At 48.9% G+C, this 27,520-nt stretch overlaps 1 protein-coding gene and 1 long non-coding RNA gene across 8 annotated transcripts in view; both read left to right on the top strand.

Moving 5' to 3' along the window:
• ADAMTS17 (ADAM metallopeptidase with thrombospondin type 1 motif 17) overlaps positions 1 to 18,245 on the top strand; it is a 387,154-nt gene extending 368,909 nt beyond the window's left edge. For all 7 annotated transcript variants that reach the window (XM_084975992.1, XM_021098456.2, XM_021098449.2 and 4 more), the window contains 3 exons: positions 419 to 571; positions 13,418 to 13,595; positions 15,304 to 18,245. In XM_084975992.1, coding sequence (XP_084832118.1) covers positions 419 to 571; positions 13,418 to 13,595; positions 15,304 to 15,479 — 507 coding nt within the window. In that variant the 3' untranslated portion in view covers positions 15,480 to 18,245. The remainder of the gene's footprint in view (positions 1 to 418; positions 572 to 13,417; positions 13,596 to 15,303) is intronic.
• Positions 18,246 to 21,154: 2,909 nt separating this feature from the next.
• LOC146406418 (uncharacterized) overlaps positions 21,155 to 27,520 on the top strand; it is a 33,012-nt gene continuing 26,646 nt past the window's right edge. The window contains exon 1 of the long non-coding RNA XR_014815182.1: positions 21,155 to 24,843. This is a non-coding gene — a long non-coding RNA (uncharacterized LOC146406418). The remainder of the gene's footprint in view (positions 24,844 to 27,520) is intronic.

The raw sequence follows: 27,520 nt of genomic DNA, 5'->3' as shown, positions 1-27,520 counted from the left end.
TCCCCTCCCTATACCATCTCTTGCTGTGTTTCCCAGAAAGTAAAGAGCACAGGGGATGTCACCCTGTTCCTATTCTTGGCATTCACATTAAAACCATCATTGAAGTGCACTGCAGGGCTCACCAGCTGCCTTCACTGAGAGTCAGCTGTGGCTTTGCTTTTCCATCTCTTCTTCCCTCCCCCCCACCACAAAGTGGCGCCTTTGCCCCAGGCTGGCCCAGGCAGAGCACACATACCTGGAGGCCACCTGGGATCATGCACAGAAGATACAAGAAGTTCAGGAGCTTTTGGAGGACAGAACCATAGCATCCTCATCCTTGCATCCTCAGCACTGGGTTTGGCACTTGGTAGGCACGTCATAGATGTTGATGGGCTTAACCAGATTGCCCTGGATTCAGTTTCCAAATGGTGTCTTTCAGTGTTCTGCCAACTGCGGGAAAGGGACACGGAAACGAACTGTGACGTGCACCAACTCACAAGGAAAATGCGACGCGTCCAGGAGACCAAGAGCCGAGGAGGCCTGTGAGGACTATTCCGGCTGCTACGAGTGGAAAACCGGGAGCTGGTCCAAGGTGAGTGCAGTGCATGTGGTGTGCTTCTATCCACCCTGGCAACACAGTGACTCAGGACACAGGGATTCTGCTCTCCCGTGGACCCCAATGTGACCTGGTGGTCCTAGTCTCCGCAAGCCATCCCACTTTCTCTCCCAGCTCGGGCACCTACCAGTGACTTCACAGTGTGCCTTCAGAAGGGCACTGAATGTCCCCAGTGCAGGAAACGGGTGCTCTGGGTGCCAGTCTGTGATCCGAGTACATCCTTCATTGGGCTTGCTGCCCCTCCACCCCCACACCCAGCCATCAAGAGAGCCTCAGAAACGTGTGGGAGCCTGTCCACAGGCAGATGCAGTGGGGATGGTAGACAAACAGCCCTTTAGGACCCTTGGGTGAGGGCCTGGAGGATGCAGACAGGGCCTTTGGGCTGAGAGAGAGAACCAGCCGTCTCCCAAAACCTGGGGGCAGGGGAGTTAAACAGGAAAGTAGAAGTTCTTTGCTGGTCAACCCTCCTTTTATTCATTCACCTGACATCCTTGACTGATACCCGAGGTTAAGTACCATTGCCATCTATGAGAAATGTCCAATAGGTCTTCTAGAGCCTTTTCCCAAACACTGTTCAATTTCTAAGTCTGATTTTATGATGAAAATTCCCAGCAAGAGCCTAGAGTATGTTTGTTTCCTTTCAATCTCAGCAACTGGAAGCTCCCTAATTGCTTCTCTTGATATCCGCTCTCCAAGGCTGCAAACTGGTGGCCTCAGAGCCTCTGGTGTTGCGTGCCCTGTGCACTGTCTTAAACAGTCTGGAATTCATTGCTAGCATTTAAAGATGGGAAAGTTTCGCCTGGAATTCTGGCGACACAGCCTACATCCTCACGTGGCCTTTGCAACCTGGGGCCCAGCAGGGGTTGGCACATCTCCCCAGCCACTTTGCTCTTGAATTTACCTGCCTGGATAGGCAGAGTAACATTGTCTGGACTCCACACATCCAGGTATGGATTAGAATAAGTCTATCATTATAGCTGGGGAATTACAAGGGTCTTTGAGTCACATGCTCAATGCAGGCTGTCCTACCAAAGGGTGACTCCCGTGGTCACAAGTGTCCTTGGGCAGGAAACAGAGGCGAGGAGGGGTCAGCTTGGGCCTGGGCTATACATACCTCAGGGCCTGGGGACCCGGCCTCGTTTCTTCTTTGAGGTGCCCCCTGGCACCAGCCCTCCCCTGCAGGGTCTTTAGAAGTTCAGAGAAGTTGCCCACCTGGGCCACACCTCTCTGGCTGAGTCCAAGCTTCTGAACCCCGATGCAGAGCTCTGAAAACAAGTGGGGACAGAGCGAGAATGTGGCTCTGAGCCCTACAGGTGGGCATTGCATCTATTTCTCCAGCCCAAATGTTCTGGTTTTGAGGACCAGGTGGACACTTTCATTTTCTTGAGCGCTGTGACCTTCTTGGTCCTGGGAGCAGCAGAACATCAAAGGACAAGTATGAATAGCACCAGAGGAGCACAGTACAGCACTTGGCCCCTCCTCAGCCGAGGTCATGGGCTCATGGTCCTGCAAACTCCCCACCCGACACACAGCCCACCAGGCCTAGTTTTCAGGAAAATAGAGGTTTAGGTGGCCTTCCTCTTCCTAGCCAGGCCATGAACATAGCACCTCCCAGCCCTGGGGGCAATGAAGTGTCGGAAGGCCATGGTGCCTGCTTTTTGCCACTGCCAGCTTGGTCGGCCATCCCAGGCAATAAGAACAAGAAACCCCAAGGGAATGTAAAGATCTGGGCAGCTGTCCAGGGCTGGCACCCAGTGGCATCCAATTAATGTGCATCTGGCTTTTGGGACAAGCTCTGGGCCTAGACTAGTGCCAGCTGCTCCCCACACCCAGCAAGTCTAGCCAGAGCAAAGACCTGGGGCCAGCTCGTTCTTCCAGGCCAGGGACCCTGAGGATGCCTGTGTGTGTGTGTATACCGGGACTAAGGGTTGGTAGGGCTGGGGCACACTGCATAGAACTGGACTGAGGCCTCCATTGCAACTGTTCGCCTCATCACTGGTCCCTTCTGCAGCTGCCATCACTGGGAGGGCTGGCGTGTACACATGCACACACACATGCACACACACACCAGTAGAGTTATAGAAATCCACTCATTGCTTATCCCTGTGCCTGCTCTGAGGAGGTGGGAAGGATATAGATCCTGTGGGGCCCTTGTCCTCACCTGGTGACCAGACAGTGGAAGTGGATTCCATGCAATGGATCTTCCCCTGACATTTTCACTTGTAATTCAGGCTGGATTTGCTTTCTGATTGATGTATTATTTTTGCTGTCCCCTTGTCATGCAATTGGGGTCAGTGCCCTTTTAAATCCGTTGCTGTGGGTAACCCTCCTGTAACCAGCATTCAAGTCCCCCACAGGCCAGGCTTTGAAGGCAGCAAAAAAAGTTGCTCCAAAGGAAAGTAGAAATCTGAGGGCCGTCAGATCATCCGTGTGTCTGAAAGCTTTGGCATCTTCCAAGCAATCTCCCGTCACTTGGTCCCAAGGTGCTATTGAGAAAGATTAAGCCTGTCTCTAGAAAGGTGATGGATAGGCCATTCCAAGGACACGCCACGGGTGCTGTCCTGCACTTCCAGAAGTGAGAAGGACTAATCACCCCTCTCGAGAAGGGGCCGGCACCCATCCCCTCCTTTAGCTGGGTGCGGAAGCCTGAAACAGCACCCAGAAACTTGGTCAGGCTCACCAAGAAGATTTGGAGCCCATCCCCCCACCCCCAACCTCAGCAGATGGCTGAACCCTAACCAGGCTCCCATCCGAGAAACACCAGCTTCACATTCCCAACCCTGCCAAGGGCATTATTACTGCTCAGTTCTGTTTGGAAAATGTCCTGCAGCTGTCTGCCCTCCTGGGGTATTAGCTCTTTCCAGATCTGTACGAATCATTGTTTTCTCCCACTAGATGCTGGGCCCATGCTTTCAACCTGGAGGGGAAGAAGAGGGAAATGTGACTGGAACTGGGGGAGGAGGAAATTGCACCTCCTTATGGAATAGTGTGACTTTTGATCAAAAGTTGAGATGTTTCAGTTTCAAGACCAGAGGCATCAATCACCACTGAAATGATGGGATGTTTCTAATTAGAAACAAATTATTCCAGAGAGATGATAGTAGCTGGTAAAGAAAGCCATTGGCTCGCAGTCTAGAGTATGATGTTCCCTTCAAACAAAAAGATCAAAGTGGCCATGGACTTCCTGGTGCCAGTGGAGGTCCCCTGGAAGGGGGCTGGCCTGACTTGCAAGACCTGTCAGACCCTGTTGTGTCCCCACACCTGAGCCCCAGCATTTCCCGAGGCCTTTGGAGGTCCAGTGGAGTCATCGGCAAGTAGCTGTAGCTGCAGGGCCCTGGGAAGAAGCCAGGGAGGGCCTTTCACTCCTACACGGCTGTGTTGGCGCATTCCCAAGACAGCTGTGAGGCCGTCCCGTGTTGTGGGCACAGAGATGGGGGCTTGAGTTCCATGGCCTTAGAAATGAGCATACCCTGTGTCATGAGGGAGGCTTGTTCCAGAAAGCTCTTCAGCCCAGCACCACTGCTGAAGCCTGCACTGGCTTTGGTGAGGATCGACCCCTCCCTCAACCCTGCGAAGCTAGCCCAGGTGGGGCCCCCACTTGCTGTAGGCCTGCAGCCAAGTCACTGTGGTTTAACCAGCATTACCCTGAGCTCCTGTTCTGGGCCGACCTGTGCTGGGCCCTGGGGGTTCAAGAGTGGACAGTGACCCAGCCTAGATACAGACAGGCAGGGTGCTATGGACTAGGCCACATTGAATCCCACTGGGCAGGTATGAATGCGGTCCCAAATGGGAGTGATCATGGGAAGAGATGCTATTTTTCTTGGGGTCAGTGACAGTGGCCCTGACGTTCACCTGGGGCTTTAAAATTCAAAAAGCACTTTCGCTCACTTTCTCTCATTTGACCCTATCCCCCTTTTACAGGTGAAAAAACTGAGGCTCAGAATGATGTAGCTTTTTTTTCCAAGGTCACACAACTAGAAAAATGGCAGGGCTAGGAGCCTGGTCCCTGCTTTCTGACACTTAACTTACCTTTCCTTCAGGTACATAATAATGTCAGAGGCTTAGATTTCTAATTTGGAACAGGAAGGAGCTGAACTGTGCAGCTCTAAGCATCATAGGCATAAGCTGATTGAAAGAGCAAGTCTTGACCGACTCTCTCTCCAACCCAGCAATAAAAACCTGCTCTCGCAACGGCTTTGTATCAGTCATTTGCACTATAGTATAAATCTGTCGTCTCTGTAGGGGAGCATGCACATTGTCTCCCCATATTTGTGAAATAAAAAGTTGAGTCCTTATTAAAAGAGACTTGGGCACCAAGGAGCAAACCTAAGAGGCACTGGGGATCCCAGGGCCTTTTCCTGGGATGTGCTAAGCCATGCGGTGCAGGCAGCCAGCACTCTGAGCAAAGACAGGATGAGCATGTCTTCCATTCGGTATTAGTCTCAGGAGTGTGCGCAGCAGTGAAAAGAGGGTCATTAAACCTCAGGGCCTTTCTGGGAAGGGTCAGGAGGGAGAGGGACCAGGTACCCCCTTGGTGTGGAGCACTTTGGGTAGGTAGACAGGGTCAGCCACTGGGTCACGGAGGTCAAGAAAAGTCCTGGGCCCACACCTGCTCAGCTGAGAGGAAGAAACTTGTTGTAGAGCAGTAGGGTCACCGGAAACTGCCAGGAGAGGCTCCTGCCTAGAAGGGACCTAAGTGCAGTTGAACCTTGTACAGCGCAGGTCTGAACTGCACAGGTCCACTTATACACAGGGTTTTTTTTTTTGTTTGTTTATGGTTTTGTTTTTTGGTGTTTTTGTCTTTTAGGGCCGCACCTGCGGTATATGGAGGTTCTCAGGCTAGACATGCCCAGTAGGTGCTCATTTTTATCATCATCGTCTTCACACTCCTTATCCACTGTAGTTGCAGCTCTCTTATCTCCTATGAGAATCGCATTTCTTGTATAGGCTGTAAAATATTTATGTCTTAGGAGATGAACTCCTTGAATGTGGTTTGGACCCTATGAAGCAGCACATGCCCTGACCTGGGGCCCCCACATGCTGACAGCCTGGCTCGAGGCAGGAGACAGTTCTGCAGCACTTGCTGGGCACCTAGGCTGTCCTTCTGTCACAGGGGTAGAGGGTCTTGCCAGCAGTCACCAATGAGCCAGGAAAGCTAAGTTACCAAAGCAGGAGTTAGAGCTCCTGCCCAGGGGCAAGTGGTGAGGCAGTCCCCTCTGTGCTCCAGGCAGCCTCTGGAACCAGAATTAAGAGCTCCTGGGATCACCAGCCCTTCTGGTTCTGTAACTATAACATCCCAACCATAACCTGTAGGTCACTAAGCTGCAAATTCACAGAGACTGAGAGAAACCTGAAGCTAACGTAAAAGATAGGAGGGAAAAACAGCTTGAAAGGGAGTATGCGTTGGAGGGGGAAGGTGTGTATGTGTGTCTCTAAGAAAGCATTTTCAGGAGTTCCCATTGTCGCTCAATGAGTGGGTTAAGAACCCGACTAGGATCCATGAGGATGCGGGTTCGATCCCTGGCCTCACTCAGTGGGTTAGGGATCCACGGTTGCCACAAGCTGTGGTGTCTCTGATTCAACCCCTAGCCTGGGAACTTTCATATGCTGTGGGTGCAGCCCTGAAAAGAAAAAAAACAAAGAAGAAGAAGAAGAAAGAAAGCATTTCCAGTTTCAAGGCTGGAATAAAGACTGAGGATTTTCATTATTGTTTAAACCTATTTCAGGTTTCAGCAGCTTCCTAAGTTTGCATGGCTCATGCCAAGTCTGGGGGCAGGGGAGGGGTGTATCTGTCAAAAATGCTTTTGCAGAGCTTTAGACATTTCACTAGCCCAGGGCCTCTCAGTTACTATAAGGGAATTCTCCCCCCAGACCCTCGACGTCCTGCTGTGCTGCCCCGTCCTGCCCCTCCCCCTCCCGGAGGCCGGCTGGCCCCTCAGAGGATGGAGTGGGCAGGGTGTGCAGTGAAGGTTCATCTTGAACCTGGTCTGCTGCTCGCTGCAGCATCTATGCAGGGAGTTCCCAATCATCCTCCACTCAGTAGGAACCAGCGCTTGTGTGTGTATTAAACGTGCCTGTCGCGTTTTCCTCTTCCCCAAGATTTTTACAACTTCCTTTAGCTAATTCTCAAGCCATCCCTTTGGGATCTGGTGTCATTTATAGCGTGATTGTACAGCTGGGAGAAGTGATGAGGCGGGGGTCCAGGCCCTGGTGAAGCATGTCGTCAGGACGGAGCGCCACGTGCTGACAGAGGCCAGGTCCCTCCCTGCTGTGGTGGACGGGGGTGTGTGGCCCAGGGAAGAGTCACAGGGACACTCTCAGCCTCACACTCAAGCGGTGCTGTGCCCCGCAGACACTGTTCCTGCCGTGGGTGCACATTTACTCTGCACCTACTGTGTTCTGAGCACTGCCCTGGCCATAGCGGCTGTTGGCCGCTCGTGGAAACGAGTTGAGTCCGGTGCCCTGCACCAGCAGGCAGGCAGCAGGTACTGCTGCCCCCCACCCCTCAACCATCATCACCACCCACAGAGTGGGAGGCAGGTCAGTAGGCCTGTGTGATGTGCAGCTGCAGAGGGGGCGTGCGGAGCTGCCCTTACTCCAGGCCGTCTGGCAGGGAGCTTTTCTGGCAGATTTATTACTGCTCTGTTTTTGTCCCGGTTTCCTGAGTCCCCAGGAGCCACATTAAATGTTAATGTCATGAGGACTTGGAAAAAACTATCCAACCGTGACAGAGTGCTTCAAACAAGACCAGATCTGTTTGCTAGGATTTTAAAAACCTGGAAAATGGTTTCGCAGTGATGCTTGGGGCTCATTCGGCATTATCAGGAGATGCTGCAGTATCTTCACTGTTTAATGAAGGGGAGGCAACAGAGGTGAGATTCCTCTTCTGTGCCTGTGTTACCCTTGATGCAACGAGCTCAGGTTACAGGAGGATGCAACCCAGCAGCCCCTCTGGTATTGCATGTATGTTCAGGCCAAATTCACCTCTAACTGTGCTCCCAGATGTTATCTGGCTGAGCCGCCAGATCAGTACTGGCAGCCAGGCAAAGGTGGACGTCCACACCTGCTTGTGAGGCTTGGTGACAGCATGGTGGCCCAGGGAGAGTTGAGCTGGCCTGGGGACTCGAGGCAACTTCCTGGGCCCCTGGGACCCCACCCCCACCCCCGTCAGCTCTCTGCTCTTGGCCCTACGCTTGCTGTTGTTAATAATAATATCAATGTCTGTCTAGGGCCCACTCCGTCCCAGACTGCCTGCTCAGCACCTGCTCTAAGCTGTCTCTAATCGTGGAAAGCATCCTGCAAGGAAGGTTTTATTATCCTCAAGCCCCAGATAAAGAAGCTGGGGCTCATATAATATGTTTCAATAACTTGCCTGAGGTCATGCAACTAGTGAGGGGGATGGTGAAGCATTCTGATAGGCCTGTCCTGCCCCCACTGCACAGTCCCATGTGAAATTCTGGCCTGGAGTGGGGGTGGAGGTGGGGATTGTTCACAGATCTTAGGCCAGGGGCAGGCTGGGCGCCACCTCGGTTCAAATGAAAATGCAGCAGGCGTGGAAGGTGGCAGCTGCACCAAAGGATCATTGGGGAATTCTCCACTTTTATCTCTAATTACCTAGGTAATTCTATCTTACTTAGGAAGACACAGAGAAAAACTAGTCCACAAACCAGATGGGAGCATGGTAAAATTTTTTCGGCGCATTGTCTTTTCTGCAGACTTTTCTGTAGGTACACACACACCTGGGTACTAAACACAAACAGGATGGTTTCTGTGTGTAACCCTGGAAGCTGCTCGTCTCCTCCCCTAATGCTTTGAAGCAACCTCTGTGGGGCTCAGAGACCCTTTCCAGGTGGCCAAGCAAACCTTCAACATTCTCATCAGCTCCTCCATATAAGCACAAGCCATTCTCAGCCCAGAGCTGTGCACACCGCAGCCCCCAGGACTCCAGCTACAATTTAGCAAGGCCTAACCCCAGTTGCCAGGAGGGGTAGAATCTCCAGGGTCTCAGAAATCTTCAGGTCAGCCCTGCTTCTTCCCCGGCCCAGCCCTGCCTCACAGAGCTGCTAGAAAGCCATGAAAACAGATGCATGAGTCTCTCTGGAAGAACTCTGGAGACAGCATCTGTGATCTCATGGGACAGATCTTTTTATAGACTGGAAAATTAAAACCCAGTAAGCCAAGCAAGGAAAGATAATGAAGAAATGGTAGAGTGGAGCAATGACTTGGTTTGTTATTCCTGGCCCCCCACAAAAGCTCCATCCAGTGCAACCTCTAATTCATACAGGAAGATGGAATTTGACCACTGGGATGGCACGGCTCCTGTCTCTCCCCTGCCCATCACCAACTCTGGGACCTTGGGCAGAACACTGAGCCCCATCCAGCTCAGTCACCAAGGTCAGCCCCTTAGGATAGTTGTGGAATGTTCCGCACTGTTCTGGAATCCTACTGGTGAACCCACAGACAGCATGAACACACTGCCCACACAGGCTGGAGTGTGTTGTGTATGCTCTCCCCCTGCCCCAACCTGGCCCCAGAGCAAGTTAAACAAGACTAAGAGCCTTCAGAGGTGGGATTCATCCCAGACTCTTGAGTTGTATGATAGTCGTTGATTCTTTCCTGACAGAGACTTTGTCAATTTTGCATTTGGTTTTAGGAGACCCATAGGATTGAACCCTTGCCTGGATGTTCACATAAACGACACCTGCACCAACTGCAGGGTCTGAGTGCTGGGAGGATGGGCAGCTGTGGGAGCAAGATGGGCATAGTCCCAAGTCCTTAGCCTGTGGTCTGTTAGCCTGGGCAGAGTTTCCTGGGGAATCAAAACCCCACAGGTGCCCCACCCCGGATACACCCCTTCTCCAAGGAGGACCAAGAGGACCCCCCACTCTCCCTCCTGGTGTGTCCCCGACAGCAGGTGGTGCCAGTGAGCACAGTCAAGAAGTGAAGATAAGGGCCGGTGGTGTCTGTAGAGCAGCAGATGCAGCCCTTTCTACCCCAAGTGCCCAACAGTCACAGAAAGAAGGCCCCACATGCATGCTTTCCCAGGGAGAAGGGTTTTTAAAAAATTTTTTACAACCAGTTTAGATAGAAAAGTCTTCAATGGAGGTTCCCATCATGATGCAGTGGAAACGAATCCAACCAGTATCCATGAGGATGCAGGTTCGATCCTTGGCCTCACTTAGTGGGTTAAGGATCCAGTGTTGCTGTGAGTTGTGGTGCAGGTCACAGAGGCAGCTTGGATCTCACGTTGCTGTGGCTGTGGTGTAAGCAGTAGCTAAAACTACAATTCGACCCCTAGCCTGGGAACTTCCATATGCTATGGGTGTGGCCCTAAAAAAGCAGAAAAAAAAAAAAGAAGAAGAAGAAGAAAGAAAAGTCTTCAGTGATGTAGGTGGACTAGTCAAATATCTACTTAAATATGTAACTTATTCATGTAGTTCTACATTCATTTTTAAGGTTGTATACTATGTTTTAATTTAGAAACATTGCTGTTTTTGGTCTTTAGCATATTATAAAGTTGAACTTAATGAAATTGCTCTGTATGCAGGGTCAAAAACGGTTGAATATAAGCAGTTTTGAAAGGCGTAACCTAATGTTTGCAGTGTCCGTCTTCGTCATCACTCACTCCACTTTTGGAGCCCCCTGTTCAGTTTGCCACAAAGCGCCAGGGCACTGCCATCCCAGTTCACTGAGATTCGGCCTTTTTTGATCTGTATTGCTTCTTTCATTGGCTATTTCCTCATAAGCTGTGGCATAACTTTGCTCTACATGGGCATGACCTTGGCTCCAAGTTTGTGTGACATTGCTCTGCATTGGCATGACCTTGATCCACACTGGCGTGACCTTACTCTGCCTTTGTATGACTTTGCATTGGCAAGACTTTGCTCTGTGTTCATGGGATTTTGCACTGCATTAGGACTCTTGGGGCCCTTTCTTTCACTCATGCTGTTGGTGTGGATTTCCACCCTTCTGGGTATAACTACTCCCCAGATTCCTTTTTCTTTTTTTCATTTTTTAAACTTTTATTGAAGTATAGTTGATTTACAGTGTTGTCCCCTGATTACTTTTCAAGTGATCTTTAAACAATTCCTACACCATCCTCCCTCATATATGGTTATGAAGCCCTACTTCCAAGAGAAGACAGTTACATTTCTTTGCCTCTTTTTTTTTTTTTTCTACCCCCAGGTGATCTTGCTACAAATAACTTAGGTTATTTGCCCAGAACTGTGAGAGGTTTTGTTGTTACTTAAATACAAGGCAACTTATTCTTTTCCAATAATAATTTTAAGTGAAAGCCTTCACCCCTATATTCAAGCACACCTGTTACCTGTGTATAAGCTCAGCAGTCAGGGTTGTAGGTGGATGTTGTGTAAAGTCTCAGCTGCCTCAGAAAAGAGAGCTCTTCACACCCTGTGCAGGACACTGGGAAGAAGTTCAGCCTAGGTCAGAGGTTCTCAGCTTTGGCTGCCTGTTCAGTCACCTGGAGAGCTTTGAAAAACACCAATGCCCTGTGCCTCCCCAGAGAGACTGATTGATTGGTCTGGAACATCAAAATTTTAAAAGCTTGGTTCCTAGGGGGAGGGGGAGGGAATGGGATGAATGGGCAGTTCAGGGTTTTTGGATGCAAACTCTTATATTTGGAATGGATGGGCAAAAGGGCCCTCCCTACGAACTGTATATGATTGGGTCACTTTGCTGAAAAACAGGAATTGAAGAAACATTGTAAATCAACTATACTTTAATAAAAAAATTATTAAAAAAATTTTAAACCTTGTCAAGTAACCCCATGCTACAGATCCCGGGCTGAGGCCAGCTCCCTCTTGAGACACCCTCCAGGTAGAGGTCACGTTGCCATGGCACCTGTCCCATGTTCCATGTCTCCTGTTGGTGGGAACCTCCTAACATGACCTCCTCTTTCCACCTCAGGACCCCTCAGACTTTCATACAGTCCAGTCCAAACTCGAGGTCTGGGGTAGACCCCAGAAATGTGTGTTATTCCCAAGGCTGTGAGCAGCCCTTGATGGATTTATCCAGAAGATGGGATATGGAGCAAGGTCCACCTCCATGCCTGTCGGGGAGAGCCAGTTCTGGAGTTCTGGTTTGAACACAGCAGGGCCCACAGGTCGGGGAGGTGGGGGGGCGGCTTGCAGATTTCCTACCTTTTTTGTGATTTGAAAAGTCTGGGCCCCATCAGAGCACCATGCCTTCTGAGCTCTTTATCCACTTAAAGTTAAAAAAAAAAAAAAAGTGATCCTGCTTGTCAGACTAGAAAGCCGAGGAATTCACCTGAGGCACAAAAGCCCCTTTGGGAGCACAGATGGTGGCCACTTCTCACAGACAGTCGTGCCACAGACTCCCACCGAGCCTGGGCCAAGTGACCCCTCACAGACTCCCAGGGGAGGCCCTTCTCCAAGCATAGGCCACGGTCAGACCCTGGGGAGGAGATGGGGAGGCACGTGATCCAGACAGCACCAGCGTCCTCACCACATGTGGCATTCAGAGGACAGGCCCTGCTCCCCTCTCTCCACCCCGAGGTGCCAGTGTTAACTCCAGCTGGGCTCCGGCACCTGCAGCCTTTGCTTTATTACACTTTTGCAGAGCGCTCTCAGAACCCCGTAAATCATGGGTTGTGTGCGTGCTGTGGGACTGCAGCTGGAGAGAGCACACGTGTGGACCTGGCTCCCTGCCTGGGAGGAGTCCAACTTCATGGAGGGATGGTTCCAAGGGCCCCCAGGAGACAAGCAAGGGTGGAGGAGCTGGCAAGCAGGATAGGGTCAGGATAGGGCCGGATACCTGGCAGGTTCCCTGACAAACACTTTAAAGGAGGGTAAAGAGGAACAGGAAGGAGAGCAGGAGAGCAGAACATAGTAAAAATCCTGCAGGGCCATTCATTGGGAACGTTGGATGGTCTCCTGAACCCCACTGGCTTGCTTTTTAGCAAACCCAGGTCTGTAGATGCTGAAGATGCCAAGAACTAGGGATTTGGTGTCTAAATTAAAACGGTTAGCCACAGCATTAGTCCATGAGTCCGTTGTGCCGAAAGATTACACTCTTCATTTTCTTTAACTTGACTTAATTCTGAGCCCCAACCCTCCAGGCTTGTGGAAATTCAGCCCCATCATTACTGGGCTCTTCTCTACCCCCAGGAGCCATGCTGCACACTTTCTGAAGAAGTTCAAAGCCCAGATGTTATTTGGAACAGGGGTGAGAGAGTGGAAGATGAAATGCAGCCCACATAAATAAACATTTCAGCAATGGTCCTGTGTCTTTGTCAGCTCACGCTGCCGTAACAAAACCCCACAGTCTGGGTGGCTTAAACAAGATGTTTATCGCTCATAGTTCTGGAGGCTGAGAAGTCCAAGGTCAAGGTGCTGTCAGATTTCGTTCTCGGTGAGAGACCACTTCCTGGCTTGCAGATGGCCACCTTCTCACATGTCCCCTGCATAGTGGAAAAACAGAGCTCTGATTTCTCCTCCTCTTTTTATAAGGAAACTAACCTCTTCATGGGGGCCCCACCCTTGCAACCTCATTTAAACCCAGTTACCTTCCAAAGGACCCACCTCCAAATCCCATCCCACTGGGGGCTAGGGGCTTCAACATAGAAATGTTGGAGGGGATACAGACATGTAGTATCGCCAACATCTTGGAACAGACTTCCATCCGGAACTGGTAGGCAGCCAAGCCCTTTTGTCCTACAGTTATTTCAAGCACTTAGGAATGACATGCAGGGGGCCAGATCCAGGAGTGCTGGGGTGTGGGGTCTTCCTCAAAGCCTCTCGGCCTGGGTTAGGTCCCCAGCTCAGCCATCCCTTTCTCTGGCAGTGCTCGTCAACCTGTGGGAAGGGCCTGCAGTCCCGTGTGGTCCAGTGCATGCACAAGGTCACAGGGCGCCATGGCAATGAGTGCCCCGCCCTCTCTAAGCCGGCAGCCTACAAACAGTGCCACCAAGAAGTCTGCAATGACAAGATCAACGTGAACACGATCACCTCCCCTCGCCTAGGTGAGTGCCTCTGCAGGCCCCCGACCTCTGGCGGGTGCTGGTTCCCACAGGCAGTGGGGGTTCCATAAGCCAGAAAACCCCCTCCTCGGGCCTTATGTGAGTTCTGGAGAGGCCAGCATTTGTCAGTTCTGTAGAAGATCTGAGGATTCAGAGATGGAATTTTATTCCTCGCCATGAAAAAGACATTTGTTAGCTGCAGTCTCAAACACTTGAGCCCCTCTGCCAACAAATGGGGAACACGGGGAAATGTTCCTCATATGTTTTCAGGTTCTGCACATGAAGGAGGCAAAGGAAGTTGTTTGCTTTGGGAAATGAAGGATCTGGGGGTGTCATTCATGAAATTTTTTTTGCTTTTTTGGCCACCCCTGCAGCATATGAAAGTTCCCAGGCCAGGGGTCAAACCGGTGCTGCAGCCGCTAGCCTATGCCACAGCCACATCAATACCAGATTTGAGCCACATCTGTGACCTACACCACAGCTCAGGACAAAAACGGATCCTTAAGCCACTGAGCCAGACCAGGGGTCAAACCTGCATCCTCATGGATACAAGTCGGGTTTGTTTTTTTTTTTTTTTTTTTTTGTCTTTTGTCTTTTTTTGTCTGTTGTTGTTGTTGTTGCTGTTGTTGCTATTTCTTGGGCCGCTCCCGTGGCATATGGAGGTTCCCAGGCTAGGGGTTGAATCGGAGCTGTAGCCACCGGCCTACGCCAGAGCCACAGCAACGCGGGATCCGAGCCGCGTCTGCGACCTACACCACAGCTCACGGCAACGCCGGATCGTTAACCCACTGAGCAAGGGCAGGGACCGAACCCGCGACCTCATGGTTCCTAGTCGGATTCGTTAACCACTGCGCCATGACGGGAACTCCCCAAGTCGGGTTTGTTAATTGCTGAGCCACACGGGAACTCCCTGTTCATGAAATTTTGGTGATGTATGCATAGGGTGCTCCTTAAGCTGATGTTGAGAAGAAAATAGATGTGTTAATAAGTTGGAGTCTCCAATTGGCAGGGACCTTTGGTGTGAGCAGTTTGGCTCTGAGTGCTCCGAGCCGGGCCCTTTCCCAGGCCAAATCCCCAAGAAGAGGGTTTAGCACCAATCTGATAGTTCCATTAAGCAGAGTTTCCACTTTTCCAAATAGAAATCCCCAGGGAACATTTTCCCACGCCAAGCCCCTTTCCCTAAGGCTGGAATGGCATCATCCTGAAGGGGATTTCTAAGCAGCTTCACAGTTGGGGGGTGGTGTCTCTGAGCTTGCAGAGGTGTACCTCAGGCTGTGGCATGCACAAGCCTCCTTGGTACCCTCCAGAGACCTCCCTCAGGCCAGACCATCTCTCTGCATGACCAAGACCCCAAAGGAGATTCAGGCCACTTGCTTGTGGGCCCGTTGGCGTCCACAGCCCTGTGCCATTCTGATTTATAAATGCCAACAGATGATGTCCTCTGCCATAAAATGACTTAGCTCAGAAGCAGGGGGACATGCCCTCGCCCCGAGGAGACAGCCAGATCGGCCAGGATGTGTCTCTTGTAGAAGAAAGCCACACCCATGGTGGCCCTGGCCAGGGCGTGGTTTCCCCACTTTGTGTGAGCTCCAGTGTGCATGTGGGCAAGGGTGGCCCCGACTGTGTCAGACCACAGGCCATCCGTGTGTGCACAGTGACATCCCCATACCACCCATAACCACTGGGCTTCCTCTCTCCACTCTCCCCTTAGCCGCCCTGACCTACAAATGCACACGGGACCAGTGGACAGTGTATTGTAGGGTCATCCGAGAAAAGAACCTCTGCCAGGATATGCGATGGTACCAGCGCTGCTGCCAGACATGCAGGGACTTCTACGCAAACAAGATGCGCCAACAGCCACCACTGCCGCCGCCACCAAGCTCATGACACGCGGCCCAGTGGTCCCGTGACACTTGGACACGAGCTCTGACTCCTGACGACACGGCTCGTTGAAAGCCCACCCTTACCCCGAGAACACACCAGCCCTGCGGCCAGGACCCCCCACCCCGACCCCAAAGCATACCCGCTCACCCAGGAGGCTGTCCCAGGAATCCAGCTGCCTAGAACTTGAGAATGGACTTGACATTTGCTTAGTGCTTTTTATACTTAATATATTGTTAACAGCCACTGGATGGCTTTCTACGGTAAGGAAAAAGTAGGCGTGAGTCACAAAATAGTTGTAGTGTCTAAGGTTCCACGTACCTCAAGGGGGACCCTCCGACAGACGATGGTCAAGAGAGACGTCACTGGGTGCCTCTGTCTTGACTTTCCTCTGACGTTCGAATTCCCAGTGCTTGATGTACTATGGGGGGGAGGAGCCAAAAAAAGGAGACATTTTACTTTAAAACAGGCTTTATTCTGAAAGCCAGTGACAGCCCGGATGGAAGGACAGATGTCAGGGAGCCTCTGCCAAAGGTTTGTGCGGACAGGGCCGGGCTGCCGGGGCCCTGCTGCCTGCGTCAGAGATCGTGGTTCCTAGATCCCTGGCCTTTCCATGGAAGTCTTGTCCCTGAGGGATTGAGTCTGTGAACCAGCAAGGACACCGGGGCCCTGTGGTTCTACACACCACCTGCCTGGGGGAGAATATTCCAGAAGGGCTTGGGTTTGGGAGGCATCTAATCTTCAGCTCTCTGCTGTCCCCCACCACACAGGGAAACAGAAGAGCCTCTCTTCAAGGTGCTGTGAAATGAAGCCCATGCTAATTTTGGCCTTGAGGTTGCTTCCTGGCATAGAGGTGAGCTCAGGGCAGCCTTGACCCCCTCTGCATCTGGGACCCCTACTCTAGCCAGTACTTCATAGAGCTTTGCACCTTACAGATGGCTTCCCATCGGCCACCACTGCTGCCACCACCAAGTGGCCATCTAGTCCATGTTGGTTCTCAGGCTCGGGCCCTGTTGCCTTGCCCTGGCACGGGGTAGGGTTCCTCCAGGGCCACTCAGCCTGGTGTCAGGATGCGGGAAGGAGCCCCCGGCCAGCATCGCCGCACACCCACCGAGTCTTCACATAGCCCAGACGTCACAGTGCTTGTCATTGCCATGCTGTCATTATTGTCCCATCTTAGTAGGGCAAGAATGACACTCAGAAAACTATGAAGGAGGGCCTTGCCTCCTACAGTCCCCTTGCCCCTCCAAACAGAGCTGTGCCCTCTCTGGAACCCAGGGAGATGACAAGAGGCCCCTGTGAAAGCACAGAAGATGGTGGGACCCTTCCCGCCCGGTCGCTAGTGGGGAGGGGACCTGACATGCCCCGGCAGGTTTGCTTTGCTGAGCAGCCGGATGGGTGTTTGATGGGTGCTTGTGTTCAAGGACTTCACCATGAGAAACCCACCCTCTCCTCCCTTATTTCAGAGGAGCTCTCACTTAAGCTAATCTCCACGGGATCATCTCCAAGCGTTTCTTGATTTATTGGTGCTGTGTTTGTGTATCTGTGTGTGTGTTTTTAATGTCACAACTATAGGGTCAGCTTAAATCAGAAAGACAGGAAAACAAACAAACCAAAAAACCTCCCTGCCATCTCAAGTCTGTCTAACGGGCTTTTTAGTTTGTGGTTTAGCTACTACCCCAGAGGCAGAGAAGTGGTCAGGCTGGCAAGGAACCGCTTCCAATCCACTTGAATCCTTGAGAAATGTTGAGAAAGCGTCCCAGGTGCTCTGTGGACCCCAGAGGGTGCCAGGATGGGCAGCCCACCAGGATGCCAGTGACCTCCAGCAGCTACCCAGGGCCTGTGCAAAACGCTGTCCTCCCTGCAGACTCCCCAGAGCCCCTCAAATTCCTGGGGAGCTGGGGAGTCAGTTTCCTCTCAGCCTCAGAGAAGCTGTTCTTTCCCACAAATGGACAGAAAGTTCTCAGCCTCTGGGGCTGAGAAGCAGAACCAGGGTGGCTTCGCTTGCTCGTCTGCCTGGGAACCATGGGGCCCACCCCAGCTGGGCAAGCACTCAGTGCCTCTGAATCTCCCCACTGGCTGGCCACCTCAGCTGTCAGCTGGATGCCCCTGGCAAGAGCCTTGCACCCTCTGAATGCAAATGAATGATTCTGCCATCAGTTAGACATCCCCTTGGTTCCCCAAAGTGCAGGTCTTTCTGAGCGCCTTTAGCTCATGCTGGTACCATTGTTCTGAAATTCACCAGCCCTGCCTTCTCTTCACGGCACAAGCAATGACTGATTTCAGTGAAGCCATCCTAGCATTCTTGTTCCACTTTGTACAGAAGACAGTGAACCCCTGTCATTATAACAGTGACAATTACTTATTGTTAACAATACCCTGGACTGTCACTCAAGTACTGTACCTTTTTGGTTGCACACATGTGTTACTAACTACAGTCTCACGATCTTATGGTGCTATTTTCATTGGTGCAAATGAAACCTTCTCAGTTGACCATGGCTTGATATTATCAGACACAGGGAAAGACCCACAATGGCAATAATATCATTGCTTTGTTCTCTTTACTTCATTTCAGAGTCAAATGTATATATTTTCCACTAGTTAACTTACATTACGTACTGTACCCATGGTATTTTTGTTTTACTTTTTGGTGCTGGTTTGAAAGAAAAAAAAAGAACAGAAGACAAACATTGGACACCACTGTAAATGAGAAATTAATCATTTCATTGGAAGTGAGTTGACTATGTTTAATAAAATGTTTTTCCATAACAATTTTAAGCTGTCTGTGAAATACAAGACAAAAACCAGTCCTCAAGGGCTGAAGGAGGGAGGCTGTGTCCTTTCCTTCTGCAGTGGTCACACTGCTTGCCTGGGACTTGGCTGCAGTGCGCCTCAGCCTGCCGACCACAGCTGTGGATGGGGTCAAAGGTTGCTGGTAAATGCAGTTCTGGCGGGTGGCTGCATCTCCCCAAGCGAGCACTAACAAATCATTCAGTCCTAGGCCTCATCCCTGTGTGGTTGCAAAACCCTGGGTGGGGACACGGAGGTCTGACAGCTGTGCCGTGAGTCTGTGTGTCTGATATAGAGCAGCCACCCTGTTGGCGGAGCCACCTCTGCTCCATGGGGGGAAGAGGGGACAGGGACCCCTCTCATGTCTACGACATTGCTTCTTCAACATTAGCCCCCACCTGACCCTGCTGACAGCATTAGATGTGAGCCAGAATCCTCTTCCATTAGATGTGAGCCAGAATCCTGGCCCTTCTGAACGCCCTGGATGGGGACACGGCCAGGCCACCACACCACCATAATGGGGACCCCACCTGAGCTAGACATGGGCCTGGGATGTCACAGCTCCTGCTCTTTGGGGTCTTGTCTCCTCCTGGCTTCAAGGAGAAAGAGCTCCCCACCCAAGAATTTGGAGCTTCATTGGACAGAGAGCCTCCTTTTAACATTGGAGCAATACCCAGAAATTTTACAAATATAAAGATCATTTGTTTAGTGGACAGCTAACTGCCCCCAGCCCCCCAGTTGCCAGGAAACCTATATTTTGTGTTTATCCCCAGCCATCAGCCACCTGCCTCAGAGACCTGCTAGAACCCTCTCCTTTCTCTGAGTTCTAATCTCTCTGGTGGGCTAACTTCTAAAAGCCCAAATGCTATATGATTTCTTTATAAGCTGCTTGGACTCCTGTTTATTAGATGAAATTGATAATCAATCAGCGAGTGTTGAGCAGGCTTCTCTTAGAAACCAAGCACTTCCTGGAATCACCAAGAACGCAAATGGACAGAAGACCTGCTCTGGAACCCACAGCCATACACACGAGCCTGGAGGCCTGGGCAGCAGAGAAAGAGCGGGAGCTGCAGGAACTCCAAGAAGGGAGAGGTCAGGCCTGTCTTTGTGAGTTTGTTGATTGCCCATCTGGACACAGGCTAGAGGGGCTGGGGTGGAATCCTTTACAGTGGCTCTCTCCCTCCACCAGGGTTTTGGCCAAAACCCTATGTTTCTACTTCTAGACACAAACCTGCCTGCATCTGTGTCCTCCTTCTCCATCTGACAAGTGGCTCAGTCCTCAGGGAAGGCCAGCCTCATACCTTCAGTTAACCCCCACTGGTTCTCTACACTCTGTCTCTACCTCCAAACTTTCATTAACGCTCCACTCCCCTGGCTTTCCCCCTGCAGTGTACTAACACTGCTCTTGGCAGGTCACCAGTGACCTTCAGGTATCAAATTCATACACGTTTCAGGATCCTATTCTCCAGCTCTCAGCAGCCCTCTGCTTTGGAACATCCTCTTCTCCAGCCTAGAGATCACTCTCTCCTGCCTTTTCCTCCTCTTTGTTCACTGGCCTTCCTCTGCCAGCTCTTCTAGGCAGCAGAATGCTCCAGAGCTCAGCCCTGCTTCCCCTCCTCTCTGTATTCTTTCTCCCAAGTCATGTCACCCAGACTCATGGCTTTTAAAAACCATGCACATTCTGGTATCTCCCAAACTAAACTCTTTACTGTTGACCTCTGTACTCATACATGACCTCTCCATATGCACCGTCAATCCTACTTGAAGCTCTGGGGCCAGGATGGCCCTTCAGAGTTGTTCTAGATCTGACATTTAGTGGGGATAGCTCACTTCTGCTCCATGTGGCCTCATCTGGGGAAGCTCCAAGGGCAAGCAGAAGCTGGTGTTGTCAGAAGTCTTACACGCTTGTGTATCTGATGCCAGCCGTAAGGTCCTCAGATAGGACCGTTGACCGGAACACTACAGGTGGCCTCGCCAAGGGGTTGCTTGGCGACCCTCAAGTATAATGGCAGAGTTTCAGTGGCAAACACCCTGAGGGACAGATATGGGAACACTCATGAGAGCTGGAACACTCATACGACCATTCAGCATCACTTCCACCATCCTCACAAGGACAACTCAAGTTCAGTTCAAGGGGAGGGGACAAAGAGTCCACCTCTTACTGGGAGAATGGTAAGATTCGGGGAAAGGGGGTAAGATGGGAAATATTGTTGTGGCCATCTGAGGAAAGAGTCCCCCTTATGAAAAATATACTCACCCCTCCCTCATCCTACCCCCCAAATCTCATCCTATTTCAGCATCATATTCAGGCTCAAAGTCCAGGATTACATCATCTAAAGCAGGTGCAAGTACAGACGGGCTTCCTCTATTGTGGATCTCCAGGTACAGCTGCTTTTTTTTCCCCTCATTTTTAAAAGTTGTATTGAAGTATAGTTGATTTACAATGTTGTGATAATTTCTGCTGTGCAACAAAGTGATTCAGGTGTACATATACACATGTCCATTCTCTTTCAGATTCTTTTCCCACATAGATTATCACAGAATGTGGTGCTATACATCAGATCCCCACTGGCCAATCATTCCATATACCACAGTGTGTATATGCCAGTTCCAAACCTGCAGTTCATCCCTCCCTCCCACCTGTCCCCTTTGGTAAACATAAGTTGGTTTTCCAAATCTGTGAGTTTGTATCTGTTCTTCAAATAAGTTCCTTTGTATCCTTTCTTTAGATTCCACATATAAGTGATACCATACAATGTTTGTATTTCACTTAGTATGATAATCTCTAGGTAAATCCATGTTGCTGCAAATGGCATTATTTCATTCTTTTTATGGCTGAGTAATATTCCATTGTATATATGTACCACATCTTTTTTTTTTTGTCTCTTTTAGGGCCACATCCACAGCATATGGAATTTTCCAGGCTAGGGGTCAAATCGGAGCTGCAGTTGCAAGCCTACACCACAGCCACAGCCATAGCTATGCATATCTGAGCTGTGTCTGCAACCTAGACCATAGCTCATGGCAACCCCGGATCCTTAACCCACTGAGCAGGGCCAGGAATCGAACCTGCACCCTCAAAGATACTAGTAGGATTCATTACCACTGAGCCACAACAGGATCTCCTACCACATCTTTATTCTTTTCTCTATCAATGGACACTTAGTTTGCTTCCATGTCTTGGCTATTGTGAATAGTGCTACAATGAACATTGTAGTGCATGTGTCTTTCCGAATTATGGTTTTCTCTGAAATAGATGCCCAGGAGTGGGATTGCTGGATCATATGGTAGTTCTATTGTTAGTTTTTTGAGGAAACTCCATACTTTTTTCCATAGTGGTTGTACCAATTTACATTCCCACCAACAGTGCAGGTACAGCTTTTTGAACATTTTCTCCCAATTGAAAGACCAGTGAACTCAAAATAGATGTTATTTCCACTCAATTCCAAATACCCAAGAGGAAATGCTGGGAATGTACCACTGTAGACACTCCCTATTTAAAAGAGGGGAAGGGAAGCAGGTTGCAGCCACTGTCCATAGTAGTTCTGAAGTCCAGCCTGTTGTAACATGGCCAGTTCCATTATGCTCAGCCCTGTTGCCTCCAAAACCCAAAGAGGCTTGCTGCTTGCTGTAATTCACTCTTAATGGAAAGGGCAGCAAGATGCAATAAAGTTACCCTTCCTTTGGAGAGGATATCCTGACATGGCCCAGACCATTGGACAACTAAACACTTCACTGATATAAAAATTTTCCTTGAATCTTCCTGGGGCCTATCGCCCACCCTCTAGAGTGCAGATATTTTAATAAGGCCTTTTCTTCCTTGCCTGGCCTTATTAACTTGATGTCTACAGTTGAGGCCCTTTGGAGCTACATTATAACCAAGAACAGGAGAGTTAACACAGCCTTGAGGAAGAATGAACATAAATGGTACTGTGTCTGTCACACATGAATGTGCACCGAAGGAGTGAGAAGCAAATTTGGGTACATGGAAATATGGAACTCTCATGCAATCATAACAGGACTCAGCTTAACCCATAGGGACCTTGGGAGCTGGAATGGCCCATCAAAGTTGCTGAGGCAAGGGGGCATGCTTTTTCTTTTTTTTATTATTATTTTTTTATTGATTTACAATGTTCTGTCAATTTCTGCTGTACAGTAAAGTGACCCGATTATACAGATATACATTCTTTTTCTCACATTATCCTCTATCATGTTCCATCACAAGTGATTAGATATAGTTCTCTGTGCTATACAGCAGGATCTCATTGCTTATCCACTCCAAATGCTATAGTTTGCCTCTATTAACCCCAAACTCCCAGTCCATCCCACTCCTTCCCCCTCCCCCTTGGCAACTACAAGTCTGTTGGCTGTGTCTATGAGTTTGCTTCCTTTCTGCAGATAGGTTCATGTGTGCCATATATTAGATTCCAGGTATAGGTGATATCACATGGTATTTGTCTTTCTCTTGAGAACTAGTGCAAGAATTTCTAGTTCTGTCCATGTTGCTGCAAATGACATTATTTTGTTCTTTTTATGGCTGAGTAGTATTCCATTGTATATATGTACTGCATCTTCTTAATCCACTCATCTGACGATGGACATTTAGGTTGTTCCCATGTCTTGACTATTGTGAATAGTGCTGCATTGAACATAAGGGTGCACGTATCTTTTTGTATGAAAATTTCCTCTGGATATATGCCCAGGAGCGGAATTGCTGGATCAGGTGGTGGTTCTATATTTAGTTTTCTGAGATACCTCCATACTGTTTTCCATAGTGGTTTCACCAATCTACATTCCCACCAACAGTGTAGGAGGGCTCCCATTTCCCCACACCCTCTCCAGAATCTGTTACTTGTGGACTTACTAATGATGGTCATTCTGACCTGTGTGAAGTGGTACCTCATTGTAGTTTTGATTTGCATTTCTATAATAATGGTGATGTTGAGCATTTTTTCATGTGTCTGTTGGCCATCTGTATGTCTTCTTTAGAGAAATGTCCATTCAGGTCTGCTCATTTTCAGTTGGGTTATTTGTTTTTAGCTGTTGAGTTGTATGAGCTATTTGTATATTTTGGAGATTAAGCCCTTATTGGTTGCATCATTTGCAAGTCTTTTCTCCCATTCCATAGGTTGTCTTTTTGTTTTTTTTAAATGGTTTCCATTGCTGTGCAAAAGCTTGTAAGTTTGATTAGGTCCTATTGGTTTATTTTTGTTTTTATTTTTATTGTCTTGGGCAACTAACCTAAGAAAACATTTGAATGATTGATGTCTGAGAATGTTTTGCCTATGTTCTCTTCTAGGAGTTTTATGGTGTCTTGTCTTCTGTTTAGGTTTTTAAGCCATTTTGAGTTTATTTTTGTGTATGATATGAGGGTGTGTTCTAGTTTCATTGATTTACATTCAGTTGTCCAGTTTTCCTAGGATCACTTGCTTAAGAGACTGTTTTTTTTCCCACTTTATATTCTTGCCTCCTTTGTCAAAGATGAATTGACCACAGACCTGTGGGTTTATTTCTGGGCTCTCTATTCCATTGTTCTGTATGTCTGTTTTTGTGCCAATGCTACACTGTTTTGATGACTGTAGCTTTGTAGTAGTGTCTAAAGTCAGGAAGATTATGGGGAGGGGCTGTAACCTTAGGATTCAGTTCCCTTTGCTGAGAGTGAGGCTGAGAAATGGCTCAGCTGTGAGTTTGCCAGCACTGCTAGCAGCTGGGGGCATGAGGGCCATAAGGGGACTGGGCACCACAGCAACCCACTTCTTGCCTCAGACCTAGATTTTCAAAATGATGTTCCCAATCCCCCTCCCCCACTTACACATGCTTCTCCATCTCAGTTAAGGGCACCACTATCCAGTAACATCTGATATCAAAACCTCAAAGGCATCCTTGTTACCTCAGTCTCCCTCTCCATCCCCAGTCCAATGCAGTCGTATATACTGTTCTGCCTCCAAAAAAAAGTCTGTCTGCTTCTTCTGTCTCTCTGTCACTGCTGTGCGCCAAGTCACAGACCTCTCCTGAGGCCCTTGCAAAAGCTTCTCAACTATCTCCCTCCCTCCTCTCTCTTTGTTCTTCACACCTAATCAGAGTAAGGTTTTGAAAACATAAATCATGGCCCTCCTCACTCAGAAACCTTCACTAGCTACTCACTGCTGGAGTTTTCTCATCTCACACCTGTGCAATTTAGCCCCTGCTGTCCCCCTCTCCTGCCCTGCCATCCTCACACACACATACCAGCCATGGTCTGTACCCAGATCCTTCACCTTCATCCCCACCATCAGGCCTTTGCAGGTGACTTTCTCTCTACCTGTGGGTGTCCTGCCTAACCCTAGTCCTCCCCTGTGGCTCATTTTTTGTATCCTTTGTGTTGCAGATGAAATGTTATTCCTCAGATGGCATTCCCTGCCTCTAGGGCACAGCAGCCATCTTTCCTTCTGGGTAATTGTCATAACCTATCACTCTTTTGTCAACTTTCTCACTTGGGTATTGTCTATTTTCCTATCTAGAAAGCAAATTCCTCTGGAGCAGGAAACATGTCCCTCTTGTATATGACTGGATAGCCGGTGCCCAGCACAACCTGTCTCAGGTGAGTATGAGTCTTTCTTTTCAGATAAGTTCAAGAAGGTACCAGAAGATGGTTATACTAGATAAGAAAATTACACTCTAACTTCAACCTTTTTTTTTTTTTTTTTTTTTTTTTTTTTTTGTCTTTTTAGGGCTGCACCCGTGGCATATGGAAATTCCCAGGCTAGGAGTCGAATCAGAGCTGTAGTTGCCGACCTACACCACAGCCATAGCTAAGTGGGATCCAAGCCACATCTGCAACTTACACCACAGCTCACAGCAATGCCAGATCCTTAACCCACTGAGCAAGGCCAGGGATCGAACCCATGTCCTCTTGGATACAAGTCAGTTTTGTTACTGCTGAGCCACAACGGGAACTCTCTCAATTTTTTTTTTTTTTTTTTTTTTTTTTTGCATATGCCTTAAATAGTACAAATATTTGGATAACCAGCTGTAGGTCAGGGAGAACAAGATATTGGCTGTTTTTCAAATTCTCCCCCTTACCAAGTACCCCTTGTCAACAGAGACAGCTGTTTCCAGGTGGTTGCCATGGTGATTTAAAGCTGTTTTCTCTCCTTTCCAAGCTATCTTTCAAAGAGGAGAGTGATAGACTCAGGAGGCAGGGAGTTTCTGGTTTGCTAAGGATTGTCGTTAGTTTGTTGTGGCGCCACCATCTGGTCTTTCTGGAATAAAATTCTAACCTGGGGGTTTAGGGACTTAACAGGACAAACCCTCCTGCCTGGCTGGGTTCCAGGGCAGCTAAATGCTCACAGTGGGATTTCCGTGAGCAGGGACCACTTTTATGACCACCACCATCCATGCACTTGTCATCCCCTTGGCTCTGAAGCCCCTTTCAGAAAAGCATCCCCTTGTAGATTTGGAGTCACTTCAGCATCACAGGGTAGAACATTCAAAAACAACCAAAAAATTAGAAGGTTCTCCTCTTGGAATTTCTTAGAATGCTGGGCTTTCCCTTGAAAAAGACTAGATACTAAGGTCTGGGGAATCCATCCCATTGTAAGAAAAATGTAAATAACCCAGTGAATCAAAGGGCCCCTTGGTAGACAGAGCCCAGTCAAGCCAAAGCTAAACTCCTTCTGCAGAGCGATGAGGAGAAGGTCCAGCACACTACCTGGGCTGCCTAGGGACCTACCCCATTACTAATAATTATTTTCCACCATCCAACACTCACAAGGTATATACACCGACATGGAGTTCGACTTACATGAGGCTCAGGGAAAGCGGAAGTGTCCAACAGTGGTCTCCAACAGGCTGCATCCTACTTCTCTCTCCTTCTTGCTCTCTTTTTCATGCTTTCCACTTGCTATCTCACTTTCTGTCTCCTTCTTGGACCAGTATCTGCTTATTCTCGTTCTCCTTCCCTGTATCATCTCTCCTTTGCTCTTTCCTCCCTTTCTGCTGCCTGCATTTTCATCCCACTCTCTCCAGTTTCAGATAATTTTTCACTCTGACTTTGGATGCCCTGCACATGTAGGAACTTCCACCAAGGCCCCAAGGAGTGGCAGCCTCCTCTAGGGGTTGAATTTCCACTGAGATTTGAGATTGCCAAGTACTCTTTACAACTCACTCTCAAACCACTCACCCAGGATCCTTGCAAACAAACTGCTCTCTAGATGTCTTAGAGGTCCCTGGAGTCTCACTTTGAGTCTAATTCTGTGTGCCAATCACACATTCAACAGTCTTTGGGCTAATGATGGATCTCTAGCCATTGGCTTTCTTGCCGCTGAGGTTTGTTTTAATACGCCAGTTGACAGTTATAAAATGGCAATTCTGGAAGTCCCATCCAAGGATTGCTATGTATTAACACATCATTAAAATGGTACATGGCAAAGTCAACATACAATTATAATTGTTGACCTATCAAATACTGAAAGTTTTGGAAACCTCACTGGAAGCCAAATGCTGTGTTATTACACTGGGATTCCATGAAAGGAAGAGTGTGTTGCAAATGGTTTGATGTGTTAATGGTTTTTATCAATATTGTTTTTTTACAAAATAAGTAGATGGTGTGTCCAAATATATTATAATGTATTCCATTTTTATTCTACATATACCTCATGGACATATGCACACACATATAATGCATACATGTGAAGTGTAACATGTGGTCACACTTGGGCAATCTATTGTGACCTATATAATGGCCCAAGAGCTATTCAGCAGGGTCCCTGAATCCATAACTCTCAATTAGGACAGAGGCTCCCAAGGCAGCTGCAACACCCATCTGAATGTATAAGTTATGCTTTATAAAACTTATATCATGACTCATACATTAAACAATCATTTTATAGCATAAGCCAATAACCTTTTTATTGAGCAGTGTAGCCATTGCAGAGTGGAGGGACAGATGAATGATGCATCCTCAGAGCCTCATAACAATGCATCCTTGTACCTTCTCTTGGCAAATAGTGGCTCTGCCCAAGTGTGGCAAAGTATTTAAGCCAATTCAAAATTAATAGGGCTGTTGGTTCTGAATTCAGGATAAACAAACCTCTGCCCAAGGAGATATTGGATCTACTATCTTTCAGATGGGTTACCCCAGCAAAGCCAAGTTCCCTTGTAAGCACCTCAAGTGCATCCTGTGCCTCTGACACTGCATTGGTCACAAAAGTCACCTCATAATGACATCACCTGAGCTTTCCAAGCATCTGAAGGGGTTGGAGCATATTGAATAGTTC

This window comes from Sus scrofa, chromosome 1 (genome assembly GCF_054392235.1).
Source record: "Sus scrofa isolate SSC_HxYL_T2T_F1_AM1 chromosome 1, Sscrofa_HxYL_maternal_Yorkshire_Landrace_v2.0, whole genome shotgun sequence".
Classification (NCBI taxonomy): domain Eukaryota; kingdom Metazoa; phylum Chordata; class Mammalia; order Artiodactyla; family Suidae; genus Sus; species Sus scrofa.
Note: the sequence above shows the minus strand (reverse complement) of the source record. Positions and strands in the feature narration are given on the sequence as shown.